This window comes from Micromys minutus (assembly GCF_963924665.1).
Source record: "Micromys minutus genome assembly, chromosome: 10".
Taxonomy (NCBI): domain Eukaryota; kingdom Metazoa; phylum Chordata; class Mammalia; order Rodentia; family Muridae; genus Micromys; species Micromys minutus.
Window position 1 is genome coordinate 49,340,202 of NC_137979.1, and position 20,910 is coordinate 49,361,111.

At 46.8% G+C, this 20,910-nt stretch overlaps 1 protein-coding gene across 1 annotated transcript; it reads right to left on the reverse strand.

Moving 5' to 3' along the window:
• Window positions 1-299: 299 nt before the first annotated feature.
• Window positions 300-10,766, reverse strand: KIF18B (kinesin family member 18B; the record flags this gene model as incomplete). The annotated part of the gene is made up of 15 exons (XM_080922458.1): window positions 300-376; window positions 594-679; window positions 1,105-1,188; window positions 2,209-2,734; window positions 2,993-3,198; window positions 6,470-6,585; window positions 7,134-7,302; window positions 7,654-7,751; window positions 7,884-7,958; window positions 8,432-8,608; window positions 8,717-8,914; window positions 8,993-9,103; window positions 9,332-9,436; window positions 9,731-9,888; window positions 10,448-10,766. 15 exons carry the CDS (start codon window positions 10,764-10,766, stop codon window positions 300-302), a joined length of 2,505 nt encoding a protein of 834 aa, XP_080778584.1.
• Window positions 10,767-20,910: the final 10,144 nt, after the last annotated feature.

Genomic DNA, 20,910 nt, shown 5'->3' on the forward strand with positions numbered 1-20,910 from the left:
CTTTGGGAATGAGAAAGCCCAACAGGATCCTTTAATATATCCACACGGTTAACACGCACAAAGAAATATGTATATACCAAGAAGCTGCGTGTGGCCAAGATTAATAAAGAAGGCACATAGATGAGTGGTTTGGGAGGGGCGTTAGTAGAATTAAGGCATGGTGGTGTTAATTGCTTGCTCCAAGGTGAGGAAGGCAGGTCAGGGACTCTTGGCATTGGCAGCTCCAAGGACAAGAAAAGGCTTCTGGCAGATCAGAATAAGCGTGGATGCCAGGAGTCCCTCGTGGTCAGGACGCCCATTTAACAATATTCTGTCACCCCAATCAGTCCCTTTTGAGTCTTCTGGTCATCAAGGCAGTGGGGGCTCAAGGGTGGATCTGCAAGCCAGTTAGATAGAGAGAGGTACAAAAAGACAAAGTGACACTCTGTTCCACAGCTCTTACCTCATTCTGTCCCCCTCTTCCCTCATGAGGGTCCCTGAAAGGCTTGAAAATAATCCAGGCACTCCTTCTACAGGGGTCCCCATACACCCTGCCCCTTACCCCATTTTCATCTGCCACCTCTGTCCAGCCATACCTGTCCTCAGCTCGTTACCTGGGACTGTGAAGGGTCTGTCCGGCTTCTTCAAAGTGCTACTTGGGAGGCGAGCAATGCAGCTGCGGCCTCGGGAGACTAAGGGCCTGAAGGAGGAAAGTCGGAGACAAGGTGAGAAGATCACAGGCATGTTCTGAACCCAGGCGTGTGTTGAAAGGGGTTAGCTAGGTACTAAGCCTCGAGGGCAGAAGCTAAACAGCAGTTTTCAAAACCATGTGAGAATGGGAGGCACAAGGAGGACTAGACTTGTGAGAAACAGTCAAGGAGGTGGAGGCAAAGTTTCCAATCAGCATTTAACCAATGAACAATGACTCTCCCATGGATAGGGGGCTAAAGCCCACATCATCTCTGGGAAAATCCCGTGATAAACACCAGACTCCAGCCAGAGAACTCGGTGTTGGTCCTGCCCACATCTCTTAGCTGCTTTCTCCGAGGTGAAAACCGGTGGGGACCTGTGCTCAGTCAGTGCCCACTGCTCTAGTTGGAGCTTTCTCCCTGCCACCAGCCTCACCTCACAGCGCGCCTCTTCTTGCTGGCAGTGGTTGTAGGAAGAGAAGGCTTGTGGCCCTTTGTGCTGAGCATGAGGACAGGCACACTGTGGGGGCGGGAGAGACAGGTCAGGAGGAAACCAGAAATGCCACCGACCAGTCTCCTCTCTCCAGCTGCCTCGAGCTCGCAGGCAGGAAGGTTGGGCCAAATGACCTGAGGCTTCTTTCTGCTAAAAGGTGGTCTCTCTCCCTGCCTCTCTTAGCCTGGGCTGACAGCTGAGTGACAGCCCTGTTCTAGGAGAACATCCAGATGTCAGTTTCTTGTGTGTCCTGGGAGCTGGAGTTCAAGCAATTTCACCCTTCCACCTGCCCAGCTCTGAGCCTGTTACTGTGAGCCGACTGACTCAGGGGGCATGGGCTGAGGATCTGACGGCCTCTGCCTTACATGTCCGGGTCACTCTGCCACTTGTTCAGGCCTGAGCAGATAGCTGTTCCCTTCCCCCACCGTGTAGTTAGAGGACAAAGGTAACAGCTGTCTTCAGACTAGAAAATACTAAATAAAGTTTTCCTTCCCTAGTGTCCTGCCTTGACCACTTTGGGTTTTTTGAAACAAAAAACTGTGTACCCCTGGCTATCCTGGAGCTCATTATATAACCCAGGCTGGCCTTGAACTCACAGAGATCTGCCTGCCTCTGCCTCCCAAGTGGTGAAATTAAAGGTATGTGCCACTATGCTATTTCTTATTCTAGACACTGGGATAGAGAAAAACCTGGAGTACCAGTAGATGAAATAGCTATCTGTCTGTGGAATACAAACTCAGAACAGGTCATGGAACCAAAACAGAGCATAAGAATAGATAGGGCTGGGTCTGTTAGTTCTTGGTTCCCTCATGACCCGTCCTAAGTCAAGGTCCCATTAGCTACTCATGAGCACGCCACAAACCAGCACAGAGTTGGAGGAATAAGGCAGGTACATGTTGTCTTACAACTGCATACTCTGCTTTCCTGGGCCTGGGCACAAGGCCGACAACTGACCAAGAAAGAGAAGACAGATGGCAAATGTCTCTGCTCCAAGAGTCAGGCTACCTTCCACCTTCTGGCAGACATGGGAGATGCCTGGAGACTCACCTGGGAAGGAAGGGCTGTTCTGTGTTGTTCAGCTCCGGGGAAACGTCCTCCCAGGTAACAAGTTCATGGAAGCTGGGTTTGGAGGGGGACTCCTCAGAGACATTGAAGGTGGTGTTGAGGTCACGAGAGGGTAGGACCAGAGGAGTGGAACAGTTCTGTAAGGCAGAAGGGCCCAGGGGTGCCCGGCTTTTAATGACTGTGGCTGGGCAGACTCGGGAGGAGGGAGAGGGGGAAGAGGCCCTTTCTCCTCTGGGAGTTCTGGGCTCAGAGGCCGGCTGGGCCTTAGGTAGAGAGCCCCTCCTTAGGCAGGGAAGGAAGGACTGGCGCTGGCGCTTCATCTCCAGATTTGGGGCTGGTAGGATGCCTGGTTCTTCGGGGTTCAGTTTCCTTTTTTTCTCCTTGGTAGGCTTTTGGAATGTCTTATCCAAGGTGCAGTCAGGTGCAAGTGGGATCCCCAGAGTGTGTGTGACACCATTCAGTTGCTTTGCCATGGTCCGGGTTACTGGACCACAGTACCTTGAAGATTCTGGTCAGAGAGAAGGAACATGCTGAGTCAAGACTGGGGCTGGACAGAGAGAAAGAGGGGGGATACAGCAGAAAATATGGGGGCGGACAACAGAGGCACAAAGAGCCCTTAGCCCCTCGGTTCTCTTTGGCCCATTTGTCCATAGAAAAACCTTAGTTAGGCTCCAGTCTCCCACCCCAGCATAACCCAGCAAGTGAGGTTCCAGTCCACTGTGGCTACAGATGGGCTTTAGAGGCTGTACTAATAGGTGACACTCACCAGACTCTGAACACAGCTCTTGAGCTAGCAGGTCCCCCCTGGCCACACCAGGAGACCTGGGGCTCTCAGCTCCCTGCTCAATGCTTTTCGAGAGCACTAGCTGCTGCACGGTCTCAAATTCTGAGATCATGTCAGGAGTCAGGAGGTTGGCTGCCTGCAGCCGGGAGTACTGTCGCTGGGCTACGCGCAGCACCTGGAGGGCCAACCTGGAACAGAAGACAGAGAGTTTACATATAACTTAGACTGAGGCTGACCAGGCAGGTGTTTTGTGTTGCACACTGTCCCATCGCTCTAAATATGACTGAGGGCAGTTGGGCTCCTCTGCCTGGTCCCAGACTACATTACCTGCTTCACCCTCCTCCTGGCCATGAGTCTTACTCTAGCATACCCTTAATGAAGGCCAACACCCCTACAGGCAGTGGGAGGTGTCACCTATCATACATGCCCCACAGCAAAGACAGTGACCTGGGAAATAGGAAAAAGGTGCCAAGTGACCTTGGTCTTGGGAGGTTTGAATTCCTCCTCAGCTCTGCCACTTTATAACGCTGTAGTCTTTTGGTCTCTTGTGGCCCAGACTGGCCTTAAACATGCTATATAGCTCAGGTTGAGGTTGAACTATATTACCCTCTGGTCTCCACCTCCCAAACGCTAGGGTCACAGATGTGTGCACCACTCCCAGCTCAGTGCTGTGACTGATGTTCATTTACCTAAAGGGTAAGATAACAGTTCAGAACCAGATCCAGTCAGTCCTCCTCAAATCCTAGCTCAACATGTCCCAGTGGCAGGATCTTAACTCACAGGTTAACTTTGAAACAGGTGGTAACAAGTGCAATCACCTCATAGGGCTGCTGAAAATATTAACTAAGGGTTTATTACTAATTTATTGTTTGTTTTTTTAAGACAATGTTTCTCTGTGTAGTTCTAGCTGTCCTGGAACTAGCTCTGTAGACCAGGTTGGCCTTGAACTCAGAGATCTATCTGCCTGCCTCTATTTCCTGAGTGCTGGGAATAAAGGTGTGTGCCACCACATCTGGCTTTATTGTTGGCTGAGTTGGTTTCCCCATATAACTTTGGTTGGTCTGAAACTCAGAGATTCGATGTCTAGCCTTCTGAGTTCTAGGACTAAAGGCATGTGCCCTCATATCCAGCCTAAGTAACTTACTTTACATGCAGGATATTTAAAGAATCCCCATCACACTAAACTATTATTTCTGTAAAATTGTATCTGCTGTTTTGGAATATGGGGAGATTAAATAAGATGGGCTATGTTGACTGTGGCTCTAAGACCCTTAAAGATGTATTTAGAGATGTGTTTTCTAGCAAATGGCAGGGATCCTGAAAAAGTGCATGAAAACCAACACACATTTCACATGCACGGGGGACTATTTAAAGGAAATTCTGAGGGTAATGTGATTATTGATATTGTAAATTTAGATTCTCATAAAGAAAAATTCCTTCCTCTAAGGCATGCCTGTGATAAAAGAATAAACACAATTACCTTGGCAAGGACTATTCACGGCAAATGATTTATCCTCAGGTAACCACCTGTCTGGACTCTCTGGACCCCTTCACTGCCCTTGGTCAGCATGTGCTCAAGAAACACAAACTCATTTGGAAAAGCAGCCTCAAGGCCTTTGTGAAAGCAGGCAGGACATTAATTAAGGAGGACACAGCAAAAACTCTGTATCTTTTTGAGCCACTATTTATGAGGAAGATTTGAACTCTTTAGAAAGAGTGGATATTGGGAGAAATATATACCAGCCTAGATATCAGATGACCCGGGTCTTACGGGCTCCACTGTGCCCTGGATAAAGGGCACAGCTTCCCTTTGTATACATGAGCTTTCAAATTAGGTTTCAAGCACACATAAGCTAGAACAACTGTTTTGTCTGTCTTGTGTATTAGATCTCAGCATTAAGATTTCATGTGACACCTTTAATCATAGCATGGGAGACAGAGGCAGGTGGACCTCTGTGAGTTGAGGCCAGCGGAGTCTACATAGTGAGTTCCAGACAGCTAGGGCTATGTTAAGATACTCCTGTCTCAAAACAACAAAAACAGAGCAAACAAACAAGATTAAAAAAAACATTTTTACAACTAAAAATTAAAAAAATCTTGAAAAAAACTGAAAAGTATCTCACATCTATTCAATGTCCTGATGGCCCAAATTCTAATCAACTCAGAGTGAAATTTATCTGGTTAGAGATTTTCCAAATGCAAAACTACTATGACAGCCTGTAATAACTGATTCTTGGGGACCCTGTGTCATGTTTTATTAGTTTTCCATCTCAAAGAACTTAGAGGCATAAGAGCTGTGATTTTCAAATCAGAGCCTAGATGGAAGTAACTTGTCAGAGGCCACAAAGCCACAGGCAGAGCCAAAATGGTGACCGAGTGGCCTTTCTCTTTATAATGGGGGATACCAGAAGCAAGACACCGAGTCATCCATAGGAGCCTGTGGTTGGGAGGCCAATGGGACATCCCACCCATGTACCCCTGGCTCCTCAGGGTCCAGAGAGCTGGCAGCCTGAAACAGATAACGAGCCTTTGATTATTCAGGCCGCAGCATTTTTGCTGAGTCGGGAACAGACACTCCCCCAACAAGAAATAAGATTAAGCAGGCCCTTCTGTCCAGAAGCTTTAAATATACTGCCTAGTGTGAACCATGTTGGGGAGGGGAGAGTGGGGCTGGCAGCAGCAGTGATAAGTGGCTGGGGACATGTGCACTGGGGGGCATGGGAAAACCAGAGAAAATCCCCTATGTGACCCAGAGAAATGATCCAAATCTTTTCTTCTTTGGCTTGGGGTGGAGGTTCTTATTTACTTCTGGGGAAAGTAGCCACAATCTGTCGTTAAGGATGTATAGGAAACTGACTCCCAGTTACCCTCTTCCATGTGGGGCTGTCTCTTCCTGGCTGTGGATGGCAGGTCTGCCCATAGACTGGAAAGCCAGCTGCCAGCCCCTGCAGCCTGCCCTAGAACTTGCTGCCTGTCTTGGGGTTGGTAAGATTTGGTGAGTGGAGTGAGGATGAAGGTGGGGGTGGGGTGGTATTGTTTGCTTTCCATGCCTGTCTGATGGCTAGAAAACAGCATGGGGTAAAGATGATGAAAGGGGAGTTAAAGCAGGTAATGTGGTAGTGGTGCACGCCTTTAATCCCAGCACTCCAGAGGCAGAGGCAAGAGGATCTCTGAGTTTGAGGCCAGCCTGCTCTACAGAGCAAGTTCGAGGACAGCCAGGGCTACACAGAGAAACCCTGTCTCCAAAAGCCAAAAGAAAAGAAAGGAAAGGGAAAAGGAAAAGGAAAAGGAAAGGAAAAGGAAACGGAAAAGGAAAAGGAAAAGGAAAGGAAAAAAAAAGAAGAGACTCGACTGTTAGCTAAGCACCAGAACTTTCATGACATTCTGAACATCAGCTGTCACCCCAGGAGGCTGACCTGTCACTTCCCACCTTGGACTCATTGGAGATCAGACACCTACTGTTTAGGGTTGTCCACATCCAGTTTCTGTGGCAAGTGTGGGCTCATGCCTGGCTCTGCCTGCACAGCTGGACTAGGGGATCCTGGCAGGTTCGGTTCTGGCATCTGGGTTGGAAGCTAAAGGAGGAGAAGGCATTAATGGAGTAGCTAGGATGATCTCCTAACATTTTTCTCCTGTAATGCTGACACGACTCAGAAGACCAAGGGACCTGTCACTAAGCCCAAAGACCTGGGTTCAATCCTGATAGAAGGAAGACTCAACTCTCACAAATCATCCTGAGTTATACATATGCACAGGGGCTGGAGAGATGGCTCAGCGGTTAAGAGCACTGACTGCTCTTCCAGAGGTCCTGAGTTCAATTCCCAGCAACCACATGGTGGCTCACAACCATCTGTAATGGGCCCTCTTCTAGTGTGTCTGAAGACATATGCACTATGTGGACACACAACAACACACTAAATAAACATATGTTCAGAAATAAATTAAAATCCTTCCCTCCTTCCTCCCAGCCACTTTCAAGCACATTAAGAACCTGACAGATTCAAGACATGCATGTGGGCAGAGAAAAGGGAATTGCCTTCCTAATATCCCACCAGCCCAAGTCTTTTTAAGGCCCAGGTTTCACACCCCTTTCCACCCCCACCCTCGATCCCCCCAGTCCTACCTGTTTGTCCTGGGGGAACTGCTCCTGCTCTGAAGCATTTTCTTCCACAATTTCTTGTCCCTGGGCACCTGTCCCCAGGCTCTCCTCCTGAAGAGCTTCATGTCTTTCATGGAACTCTGGGGTATAAGACTGGCTGGAGTGCCCAGGCTGTAATGAGGAGCTAGAAAGGCTAAGGAAGAAATTACTTTTGAGAGGTTATTTTGGAGGAGTAAATATGGAGGCAGAATTTTTTGGTATATGGGTGGCAGAATCCATCTGCAACATGTGACAAATGGGTAGGCACTGGGAATAGGAGCTGGCAGAGACGTACAAGTTAAGACAATGAGACCCAACCCCTATGCTGATCTTCTCCTGATGAGGAGACAAATATTTATTTGGGCTGGGATGTTAGTTTTCCATCTAGGTAACTTAGTTGCTGGGTCCTGGTGAGGAAACCTTTGTTTTAGGTGTTGGAACATAGGCAAATATTCCTTCTGGAGGTGACTTGAAGGATGGGGCAGGAAAGAGCAGCCGAACTCACCTCTGCGGCATGCTCAGTTTGGGGGGCTGTGGCGAGTGCTGCTGCAGGGACTGGGCCTCAGTCTCATACTTCCGAACCTTCTCCCTCAGGTAAGCCACCTGAAACAGAAGCCCAGTCTACAGAGCCCCAGGTGTCCACAAAGGCCAGGAGTAGGTACAGAACCCCAGCAGGACTCCAAACTTCTGTGTTTTGCTCCCTGCCCCAAGTCTGGTTCCCAGAGGGTGCCTCACCTCAGCCCGGAGCTGCTGGCAGATGATAGGATACTGACTAATGTGATGGTCCAGGCTGATCACGTTGCTCTTCAGCTGAAATGAGGACACAGAAGAGATTGGTTTATTCAAACAAATAACAGCTAGCCCCATGATAGGGATAGGGAAGCCCACTCATGTTACTGAGAATCCCTCTCCAAAGTCAGTAATGTGCCTGGGAACAAACCAAAGGGCAGAGGATTATGTGCAGCCTGAGCTCTGATTCTGACTCTAACACTCTAGCCAAGCAGAGGGCTGCTCTGTAGCAGCTCCAGGTGAGTGGAGCTCACTGTAGAGACAGGCAGGGTAGACCAGAATTCCTCTGCCTTTGGAGCCGTCAGTGCATATCGGTACCTATGCCACTGTTTTGAACATAGGGCTTTGCTGCCTGTAGCAAGTCTGGACCATCCCACCCCAGTCTAGCCGGAATCTTCCTCAGGACAGAATAATACTGACAAAGACATTCGTGGGTACAGGCCACTTTCCCCACCTCCTCTCAGGTTGGGGGCTCCCTCCCCACTGGTTCGCACCGTGAGTCTGATCTCCTTGGCACGGTCAGCGTATTTGAGGGTGTTATAAGTATCCTCATAGGTCAGGCTGGAAGGACTGACAGCAGCAATCATCACAGTGCGGCAGTTGCCCCCGATGGAGTCCTTGAGCAGGCGGGTCAGTTTGCTGTCTCGGTAGGGCACATGAGACTTTCGACCCTGATGGCAATAAGCACATAGCTGGGTTAGGTTGCCCTGCCCTGGAAGGACCACTGGGCTCAGGTGCTCATCTTCTCCTCTTGGGGTGCTGGGCAAGCTCTGTGGTACCTTTGCATCGGCCAGGGCATTGAGGACATTAATGAGAGCTAACAGAGAGCGGTTGATGTTGGCTCCCTCCCGCAGACGCTCTCCTTTGGCATGGGTGTTGGATGCCCTCTCCGAGCCAGCCAGGTCTATCAAGCTCATCTTGGCTACTTGAAGGGTCTGGGTCAGTCCTGGAACCCGGTCCTGCTGCTTCACAAAGATCTGGGGAGCAGAGGGTAGGGGTGAGGGGTGTAGACATCAGACCCCTCAGCTTTAGGCTGAGCACATGCTGCTGCTCACCTGGAAAATGGCATGAGAGCGGGAAGATGTGGCGTTGGCATCTGTGGGGTGCTGTGTGCGGCTGCAGTTGCCTCTGGTCAACATCTCGAGTAGCTGCTCGGCTGAGGCTGGCTACAGAAAAGACACCCAGGGAAGGGTTGTGTCTTACCACCAGGGCTTTTCTCCTGGCAAGAAGGCTGTTCTTCAGTGCCTGTCACACTCTACCACCATCACTGTCACCACCACTGCCACTCCCTGCCCCCAATCACCTCCACAGTATCCAGGAGATTTCCAAACTACATTTGAGGGAAACCCAGAGATCAGTGGAGTGGGTGGCCACACCTGAGGCCCAGTGAATACCTGGTGGAAAGAAAGTCCAGGTATCACAACACCCTTATCAGGGTCCTCACGGATGGTAAGGGGTCCTTTGGGTTCCAGGAGGTCACGGATCTGCTCATTATACACCTTAGGAAAAAGAGAGGAAGACACCTGAGGAAGATCATCCTCCCTAGGACAGCAACACAGAGAGCATACACTGGGGTGAGGAGGGCCAGACTCAGTAAAACTGATGTTCAGCCATCAACCCTAAAGTGGTACTGTGCCGACGATATGAAATGACAAGAGCAGGAAGGACAGGTTCCTTTTTCATGTGGTCTCTCACTGGTGTGTTCCCTGGAGCCTCTTCCCACCCCCACCCCGCCCCTCTGCAGGTATTCTGAGAATGAAGTATGTTGTGGGCCAGAGTGGAAGCAGCCTTACCTCCAAGTAACTGATGAGCACCTCAAATTGCTTTTCTTCCTGGCGGGCTTCAAGACGCCTGTACAGTTCCATGGTGGTCAGGTACATGATGCCAGGCTCTCCCTCCCTTCCCAGCATAGTGTGTGTCTTCCCAGCCCCAGTGGCTCCATAGGCAAACACTATAAAGGACAGAATGCGGAACAGGGTGGCAGCAGGGCCAAATCTTCCTTCCCTAGATCTGTCTGAACACACTTCCACTAAGCTCGACCTTCCCAAGTCACTTCTCCCTGTTGCCTATGACCACAGTCCCAAGGCTTCAGTCCTTGGTACCCCTCAGCGCTCAAGTTTAGCCTGCAGATTTCTGGTCAGTAGGATCTGCACTGGAGTTGAGAACTATCCCTTCCTTCTCTAGGATACAGTTGTCTTCTGATGCAGGTCCACAGTCTCTGCATGCACACATGCACACGTGCACACACGCACACGCACACACACACACACACACACACACACAATTTTATGATCAGTGTTTCCTCCCTCTAGAGTGTTGTAATCATTCAGAGTTCAGACTTGGTGTCAAACTGATTGGCTATTGTAGACTAGGACCCAGTAGAATGCCTTGCATGGTCAAGTGAATGAATGGACCCCACCCCAAAAGCAGAGCGATCAGAAGATAAATGAAACTCTTTTCTCAGAAAGAAACAGAGAAGCAAGCCAGAAGCTATCCAGCAGAGTTCTCACCTGAGCAGTTGTAGCCCTGGAGAAAGCTGTCAAGGATTTTCTGTGTAGTGTGCTGGAACACTTCCTGCTGAGTGGCCACCTCACTGAAGACCCGGTCAAAGACAAATGTCAGGTCTTTGCCCTTTTTCTTGGGGCCATTGTGGGAACCACTCCATTTTAGACCATGAAATCCCACATCACGCTCCTCAGGGTCAAACACCAGCATCCGTTCATCTACCACCTGAATCACAGGCTGCCGCTGACTCTCCAGCTCCTTAGGGGTGGGGGGCCTCACCCGCACGACCACCCGAACCATGCTGTCTTCCACAGCCATCACCATGGCAACGCCTGTGCAGAGACAAAGACCACACCAACTCAAGAGTATGCTTCAGTATTGAAGGTCCTTTCTCCCTTCTTCCTAGTAGCCAACCTTTACTCTACTTTGTCCTCCAGAGAGCAAGACATCAGTACCAGAATCAATTACTAATACACATCTTTCTCACTTGAAATAGCATTTGTCATATTCAAATAGCTTTGTTTCTAAAAGTCTTTTACTGGACTTCCTATATTTTCCACTAAGCCATTTGGTTATAGGGCCAGTGAGGTGGCCCAGCAGGTAAAGGTGCTTGCTGCCAAGCCTAATGACCTAAGTTCAATGCCCAGGACTCCTGCACGTTTTTATCTGACCCAACATACGCTTTGTGTGTGTGTGTGGCATGGCCCCCTCATGAGAAATAAAATGTAATAAACAATTTGCCTATACTCATACTCCTACCATACTTTTCCTATTGTTAAAACACACTTTAAATTTAGTATCAAGACTCTCTCACTGGACTTTTTTGTAACTTTATTAGTTATTCACAGGCATTTGCTGTGCTATTTGACTTTTTAAGAAGTTTTATTGGCGATAGCCTAATTTTGAAAAAATATAATCCCAGTTACAGAAAAAGATGAAGCAGGAAGACTACCAGTTCAGGGCCTGCCTGGGATATAGAATAGGGTCCCATCCCAGGTAAATAAGTAAGTAAATAAGAAAGTTGGAGCTAGGAGGCTAGAGAGATGGCTCAGCAGTTAACAGCACTGACTGTTCTTCCAGAGGTCCTGAGTTCAAATCCCAGCAACCACATGGTGGTTCACAACCATCTGTAATGAGATCATGCCCTCTTCTGATGACAGCTACAGTGTACTTATATATAATAAATAAATATTAAAAAAAAAAAAAGGGAAAGTTGGAACCAAGTTTGTGTGAAGCTCTGACTTTCATGGTAGTTCCAAGAGGGAAATAAAAGAAATAAATTGAAGTTGGAGTGCAGCTTCATGGGACAGTTACACTAGCACAACTGAAGCCTTGGGTTTGATCCCCAGGACTGAAAATACAGTTCTAAATACATAAGAGAATGCTGTCCTTTTCCCTCAAAGACAACCCTGATAGTATTACAGCTACAATGACACCAAATTTACATACTTATTGAATAGTTTAGGCTGGGTGTGGTGGTGACAGCTTTAATCCTAGCACTTCCAAGGCAGAGGAAGAGTTCTGTGAGTTCTAGTACAGCCAAGGCTCCTAGGTAGACCTAGTCTCTAAATCAAAACCACCTAAATAAACAAAACATTTTAGGCAAAAGTGTGGCTACTGATAGTTAGCAATTTTCAGTGGCTATTTTTCTTTTATGTACTGATTTTTATTTTATAATATATTTTTTGAGATAAGGTCCCAAGTAGCTCAGGCTGTTTGTTTGTTTGTTTTAAACTATGTAGCTGAGCTCTTTATCTTCCTGCCTCTACTTCCCATATGCTGGAATTACAGGTGTATACCATGATCAGGTATTTTTTATGACTTCTATGTCATGTTTAAGATGACTTTGTGGGGGGGGGGGTGGCTGGGATGGGGAGGCAGAGGCAGGTTAGTCAATCTCTGTGAGTTGGAGGCCAGCCTGGTCTACATAGTAAGTTCTAGGACATCCAAGGCTACATGGTGAGAGATCCTGTTTCAAAAAAAAAAAAAAAAAAAAAAAAGGTGGGGGGGGACTTTGCAACCCTATAGAAGAACAATACCAACCAGAGCTCCCAGGGACTAAACCACTATCCAAAGAGTACACATGGAGGGGCCCATGGCTCCAGATGCACGTGTAGCAGAGGATGGCCTTGTTGGGCATCAATGGGAAGAGAAGCCCTTGGACCTGCCAAGGCTTGATTCCCCAGTGTAGGGGAATGTCAGGGCAGGGAGGCAGGAGGGGGTGGGGAAAGGCGCCTTCATAGAAGCAGGGGTATGGGGTATTAAATAGGGGTTTATGGGGGGGGAAACCAAAAGGGAATAACATTTGAAATGTAAGTAAAATATATCCAATTAAAAAAAAAAAAGACATTTCTTCTCCAAAGCAACTCGTTTTTTCTTACAGTCTTGCCCAATACCTTCCTTTCTTACATTTTGTTCTTTATGGAGATAAAATTGTTGTGAATAGTAAAGTTCTTAAAAATATCTTTTTTCCAACTGGCAAGCAATTATCTCAAGATCATTTATTGAAGACAACTTTTTTCCCACCTATTTCAAATGCAAATAGAAATTTTTAGAGTCATGAGCTTATCGTGGGCTTCGCTCCACTGTCGTTGCTTTCTTGGTGCACCACTTGTTTGAAAAGACTTTGTGTCTTATTGATACGGAAGCTTCCCACCTAGGACCTGCTGTCTCTTTCCACACATTCACAACTTTATAATCTTCAGTAAAATTTCCTAATTTTCCTCTCATGAATATCGCACTCTTGATTAGGTTATTATATAGGTCATTGCTATATTGTAAATAGACACCTTTTAAAATTGCATTTCCAAAACCATATCTTGCCAGAATATAGACAGGAAAGCTTTGAATATCTGGATGCATAACCTGCAATCTGCCCAGAATGCCAAATGTTCTTATTAGTTCTAATAGACTGCCATTGATTCTCTTAGGCCTTTCAATTAAATGATAATATAGTTTGCAAATAATGACAGTTGCTTTCTATTTCCAGCTCTTTTTCATTTGGTTGCCTAGCCTCCACTGCCTGGGAGGGATGCAGGAATGGGTACTTGATGCAATGATTACACTGTGTCTCCTGAATCTGTTGATGCACAGGGTAATACAACAGATTTCCCAGGGTTAATCCAGTAATAATTCCAGAGGCTTCCAGCCTCTAGTCATATGCTATTCCTTCATATCTCTGTGCCTGTCTATTTGTCCTTTGAGCAGAAGTCAGTTTAGGCCAGCTCTAGGGACATATTAACATGGGTGAAGGAATAGGAGCTGTTCCTGAGGGATATAAACAGAGGAATGCTTTCCCTATAGAGGTTATATCTGCTGATCAGTCACAATGAAGGTCATTCAGCAAAGGAAAGTGGACCTTCTGCTGAGTATTCTGGCCAACAGCTTGGGGTTTCCTTGAGGAATGAGGAAGAAGTGAGCTGATTTGAAACTCCTGTTCCTTCATGAACTCCTTAACTTCTTCCCAGCACCAAACAAGGGAAAGATACCAACCAACAATAATCCTTTTATGTGTGTATAATTCAGTTTCATCCCGGCAATCAGATTGTCATAATAAACATATTAGCGAAGTGCCCACTCTATCACGGTCTGTTCAAAGTAGCTCACACACATCATCTCCCTCTATCTCCACTGCAACCTCACAAGATAGATAGTATTATTACACTCATTTTTCAGTGAGAAAATTGAGACAGAGAGGGTTAAGCAACTTGCCCAAGGTTCCAATACTAGTGAGTGATGGCGCACCAGTTCCAACCCAGGCAGTCTGACCGCAGAGCCTGCTGTCTTGTCTGATAATGATATTATATATTATGCTCTGATGGTCACATGACGTTAATAGTCCCTTATGTTTAATATAATGACTATAACCCCTTTTAAAGGACTAGATCATATGTTTTAAAAGCACTTGCAGATATGGACTCTGTCTCATTTCCAACACTCAAGAGTTTCCTTTTCTCATTTTACACTCACACCCCCAGGAGACCTGCTTCTCTGTGGGAACATAAAGACAGAGCATGCTTAGGTCTACACTGGCTGCCTCCCCAGCAGTCCCTGAGGCTGGGGGGGGGGGGGAGCTGAGGAGGAGCCACAGAGCAGCCTAACATTCTAAGCAGGAAATTAAAAAGGGCACTGGCAAGGAGTACGCATAACCTTTACAGCTCTCTTCTCCCGCCTCCCGAGGGCCAGAGAGGCCAGTCTGTTTGCCTAATGAGATGTTCTCTTTCTTCCCAAGACAGTGCTAGGGGCACCAGGTGCAGAATGTAAGGTAACGCTTGGCATGGGTGCCCCAAGGACGCCTGGGTCCTGGTCTGTGTTCTGCAACCGACTAGTGGGGAGGACTCTCCCTGAGTCGTACAAGCCCATCAATGTCATATTGGCTTCTTGCTTTGAGAGCCAGTGAGAGCAGCTACCAATCAGCTCCCACCCCAGGGGGATGGGGAGATTAATGAGAGAACGTTTGTCAAGTTTGCTTTGATCCTCGTTTGGAAAGAGCATTTTAGCCCAAAGTACAAGGGAGATGATTCTTTAATAAGATCTTCAGGGTTTGCAGGCAGCCACACTCAAGTCCTATTTCTAACCCTGGGCAGCTCATTAAAGCCCAGAGGCTAGTACACTCCTGAGCTGGGGCTGGGAAGCCAAGATCCAGATGTTTTAGGGATGGTTTCTTCTGCCCATCCTTGTAGGGATGGGATCAACCTCTGAAACCCTAGAGGAGAATTTCTTAGGCCTTGTGGGGATCCCCCTGCAGACAATGATAGCTAAGAGAGAGGGGAAGGAGGGAGTTTGGCTCTCCCACAGTACTCCTACACGGGTAGCTAAAGCCCCTTCACTGATGTTCATCATTCCTCATTCACTTGTATCTTGTCTCACACACTCACCCTAAGTATTTGGAGGCCTTTCCCAGCATGCAGCAGAAGCTGACTAATACTTCTCTTGTGAATGAATAATGGCCAGAGAAGAACAGAGGCTTAACCCAAAAGCCTAAAAATAAATATCATAGCTAACATTTACAGAGCACTTCACTGAGCGTATCTACATGGAAAGCACTCTATGCTAAATGCTTTACAAATGGCTTCCTTTAGCTTTCCCAAGGATCCAGTTTTGTGAGAATTGTGGCAGGAGTCGTGGAACAAGGACAAGCCATCGAGCAGATGGTAAGCAAGACTAGAATCTAAGTCCACACTGAGACACTACTCCATCCTTATACCAGTTCAGCCAATAGGTCAATTTAGTAGGTTTTTTGCCCCGATTGTGGGCTTCGTATGTCCCTCATGTTGGTATCCACAGAACAGTGTGTTACCATAGCTGGTCCTTCTTGCCCACAGCTTGTTTTTGAAGTAGAATATCATACATAGGCTATGCCTTTTCTATCCAGGGCTGGGTGTTGCACATGTTCTAATGCTGAGTTGTAACGGTTTTTCATTCTCTGATGTGGATATACAGCTCAGGTTGGCCTTGAGATCCTGGTGCCTCTGCCTCCCAAGTGCTGGGACTATATGCACATGCCACCGCATGTCTGCTTTGCTTATTCCCTCTCTTATAAATTGTGATTTGTTTTTCTTGTCTTACCATTCTGGCTAGAAATTCCAGTACAATACTGACTGGAAGTGGCGACAGTGAGCATGCCTGCATCTTTACTGAGTCACGGGGATGCTGTTATTCCATACTGTGCGAGTTCAACGGTATTTGTCTCCATTCCCAGGTTACTCTGACACACACCTTTGGCAGTACAGAGGATTGCACTTAAGACCTTGAACATGCTAGTTTCTGGTTTCTGAGGTTTTATGTGAAGTGTTGACAAGTACACCCGTAAAACGGGTAGACTTGTAATTTTAATTGTGTTCAAAATAAAATCTAGATTCTTAAGATGGAATGAAAGGTTTGCTTTTCTACATGACTCCTGGGAATTCAGTGGGTTTTTTTTTTTTTTTTTTTTCCCATTTGTGTGAAGGTAAATTTTAAACTAATTTAATCACCTCGTTGGCCTTTGATCAACTAAAATTTTCTATAGCGTCTATTTTGGGAGGATTGTGGTAGGGGTGGTAAGAACTAAACTCAGGCTTCAGTGCATGCTAGGGAAGCATTTGCCACTGGCTGACATCCATAACCCCATGCCAGCTCTCTGTTAATTACAATTATGGCATTCTACTTAACTGACTTCAGTGTATTTTTAAATGTGAATTTAATTTTTTTCTTTTGTATTTGTGCGTGTGTCTCGAAACAGTCCCACTCTGACTGGTCTTGAACTCAGAGATCCTTCTCTGCCTTTCAGGCACTGGAATAACAAAAGGATCTTACTGTGCCTAGTTTGTATTTATAATTTGTTTGTGGAGAGAGAACGTAGTTTATACAATATTACAATAATTACAGTTGATGTATCACTAGATAAAAGCTTTACGAATGTCTCTAATGATACTTTTATACTTTTTAAAAATGATTTATTTGTTTTATATGAGTACACACTATAGCTGCCTTCAGACACACAGAAAAAGGCATCAAATCCCTTACGGATGGTTGTGAACCACCATGTGGTTGCTGGGAACTGAACTCGGGACTTCTCAGCCCACTTTTATACTTTCTAAAAAAGGTATTAGGGCTGGGAATGTAACTACTTGGCAGAGTGTTTAGGGTCTTGGGTTTTATTTCTAGACCTTGAAAAGAAAAAGAAAAAAAAAAGTACAAATGGAGCTAAATCAGGCAACATAAAAACAAAGTAATGGAGAATGAGATGCCTTAAAATCCTGACTGGCTGGGGGTACTGTTCCATAATGAAGTAGGCGGAGAAGAAATAGGATAGGGACACTGAGAGAAGTGCTGTAAACAATGAAAATCCCATTCACAAAGTTAAAATTAATGTATGTATGTATGTTCTCCCGAGTCAAGCTTAACTACCTTCTGTGCCTCGGTTTCTCAATATGCAAATTGTAATATTTTTATTATTATCTGTCTCATCAGGTTTTTTGTTAAGCTTGAATGAGATTGGGGTTTTTAAGGGCCCAACAGATATTAGATATCGCTAGGACAGTTATATGATACAGCATTTCCCCATAATGCACTAAACCAATGAAACCAATACAACCAGGCTCTACCTTGTACATGTGACGTCAATAGCTCAAATGTTCAAGGCTAAAAGAATCCATCATCCAGGTACTAACAGAGGCCTGGTTTTCTTTCATGCACGCCAGTGTTTATGAGTGCCCCAGTAACCAAATTGACTCCCTCCGTACACACACAGCTTCGTAATCAGCTCTGACAAGAGGAGTGGAGAGGAGCGTGGCTTTTCCATTCTCTCAAGCCGGGCGTCCCAGCTCTCCAGTTCTGACCTGTAGAAAGACCCAATTCCACCTCCCACGCGAGGAGGGGTAGCTGCTACGGAGTCGGGTGCAGCTTTCAAAGAACCGGGTATACACGAGAGGCCCCTATACGGGACCCAGACCGTGGGACTCAGTGATCGTGATCGGAAGTGCGCTAGGTGTAAAGGAAGTACCCTCCTACTCGTCCCTGACCTGCCCAAACAAGTGCTGATTCAGGTTCCAGCCGATTGCAGCGGGCCCGCGCGTACGACAGCTGCACACTGAGCCCGCGGGGCCGCCCCACCGTGGACCAAAGCTTACCTTTCGTCGGTTCCGACCGCTGCTGTCGCGGGTCGCTTACGCGCCCCTCCGCCTCCAACAGGAGCCCTCCGACTCAGGAGAGAGCTCCCAACACCCGATTCCACCGAACCAACCTTCTTCCGGCGCGGCGCGTTCAAACTAGCTGGTCCGCCCATCCGCGCTTCCCATTGGTCACCGCCGAGGCCGCTGATTGGCTGTTTCCTAAGTAACAAAGACAGCCTGAGGTGCGCTTGCGCGCTAGTTCTCTTGCTTGCTCGGTGGTTTTTGGCAGAATCAAACTAGATTGAGAATTGCCGCCAGAAAACCAGTATTATCGGTGTAACGAAGGGACCCGCCCCGTCTCTGTGGTTTTTGGGCTGAGTTCAGCATTGGTTACAGCGACCACACATTCGACAAAATTTTAAATCTGCTTTTGTGGCCCAAATAGGCACCCTCCTATTCGGAGTGACTCCTGCTTTTTAATCTCATCACGCGCAAGGCAAAGGTTGGCGAACCTATGTGAGTTTGAAGCCAGCCAGCCTCCACATAGAGAATTCCAGGCCAACCAGAAACATGAGATCTTTTCTTACCTGATCTCTATTTTCAGTAAACTTGGTCGGTCCTCACGGTGGCATTGTGAGCAGATCTGGGGCATGTAAGGGTGGTAAAATTTCCTTCCCCACAAGAGGAAAGAGGCTAGTAAGAGTCATTTAATACTGGACAACTTGACTCAAATTCTTTATTCACCGCACTTAGTTTAGTAAGACGAAACAACAAAATTACATGAAGTTGGGATTAGTACAAAGCAACAAGAACACTGAATACTCTTGCCTTCTCCATCTCCAAAAGAAACCAGTTGCTCAGTGATAGCTTCTTGGTTAAGGGCACCCTCCTCTCTTACTGCCCCGACCCGCAGGACAGTCAACGGGAACCGGGATCACCTAGGAGAGAATGGGGGAACAAGAGGCACGAAGAAGTCCAGCAAGAGGTTTCAGAAGAGAATACTTTAAGTATGTGGCCTAGAGACTGTTTTTGTGGTATTTTGGTGAAGAATGTGGCTACTTTTTGCCTTTGTCTGAAGTCTACGTGAGGCTGAGGTAAAGAGATTTATATCAATTGCATTGACAAAGAAAGTCTCCAAAAACCCAGTAGAAATTTTATTCTTTGGATAAATCTCATGAAGAGCATTTTGTACTAAGCATAGCAACCTTAGGAAGGAAAAATACAAAATAAATGGTATTAAAGGGGCACCAGAAAGTGAAATGTAGCAGAATTTTGTGTTCGAGGATATTAAATTGCATTAAGGGAGTGGTGACCTTGGGGCAAAATCCCACCCATCTAAATTCAGTTCCAGGCATGCCAGGAAGGGCAAAGGCAAGCACATTTCTGAGTTCTAGGCCACCCTGGTACAAAGTAAGTTCCAAACAGACAAAAACTTAAATTCAGGCTTGGTGGACCACACTTTTTATTCCAGTGCTTAGGAGACTGGCATGCAGATCTCTGAGTTCAAAGTCAGTCTACGGAGCAAGTTCTAGGACAGCCAAACTTAGGCAGAGAATAAACTCATTGAAAACAGAAAGCTGATAATAATATAATAGAACAAGGGGGCCATTTTCCAGACCCAGCAAGCAGCAGAATTTAGCAGTTTCTGCCATTCGGCTCTGGCTTTAGAGTCAAGAGGAGAAGGAGTCTATTGAGACAACTGATGCTGGTCAGCTGGAGTTAAGAAATTAGCAGTGATTAAGAAGAGACCAGCATCACCAAGGTGAATTCTGGGAAGTGTTCTCTGAGAACATAAAGAGGCTGTGTTCCAGAGATAGCCAAGTTTGTACCTTGTGCTGTAGCTGGTTATATAAGACTACCCAGGTGGTATTGGCTTTGAAGGTATGAAGGCTTGGCACTGTGAGAGGTCATGGAAGGCTATTGGTGAAGGTACAGTCTCAGTTGCAGTTGAAGGCTCAGGACTGAAGGGGTCATAAAAAGTTGAGGCTTGGCACCATGAAGAGAGCCTATGAGAGGCTATTGGTGAAACCTAGTGGCAATGGAAGACCCTAGTGTATGGAGATGCCAATACCATGGGATGATCACCAAGAAGAGCAACAGCTATAGAGTCAACCAGAGCCTAGAGTGCTACAGAAGGCAGAGCTGGAGAAGTGACAACAGCCCTTTGGAGTAGCCCAGAAGATCATGTGAGAATCCCAGACAAGAAGCTGTGAAGCTGAATTGCCTTGGAGACCCCCAAGATGTTAAAGATGCCAGAGCTGTGGGATACTTTTGGAGGAAAGCTGCTAACAGGGAGTGGAACCAGTCAGTGCAGGAGAAAGAACTTTGTTGTAGTCAACAAAGATAAAGAAGTGGAGAGCTGAAGATTGCTTTGACACCAGACTTAAGATGCAGAATTTGGAGTTTGCCCAGCAGGTTTCCTGTCTTGCTTTGGGGATCCCAGTTAAGTGATTGGATGAATTTCAGAAGAGACTTTGAACTTTGGACTTCTAACATTATTAAGGCTGTTATAGACTATGGGGACTTTTGAAGTTGAACTAAATGTTTTAGCATTATTTTATGGCTAGTTATGGACCCATGTGTTTGAACAAATCTATGAGGGTCAGGGAGTGGAATGTCATGGTTTGAATATGTTTGGCCCAGGGAGTGGCACTATTTGGAGGTGTGGTCCTGGAGTAGGTATGTCCTTGTGGGTGTGGGCTTTAAGACCCTCATCCTAGCTGCCTGGAAGTCAGTTTCTCTGAGCAGTCTTCAGGTGAAGATGTGGAATTCTCAGCTCCTCCTGCACCATGCCTGCCTGGATGCTGCCATGCTCCCACCTTGATGATAATGGACTGAACCTCTGAACCTGTAAACCAGCCCCAATTAAATGT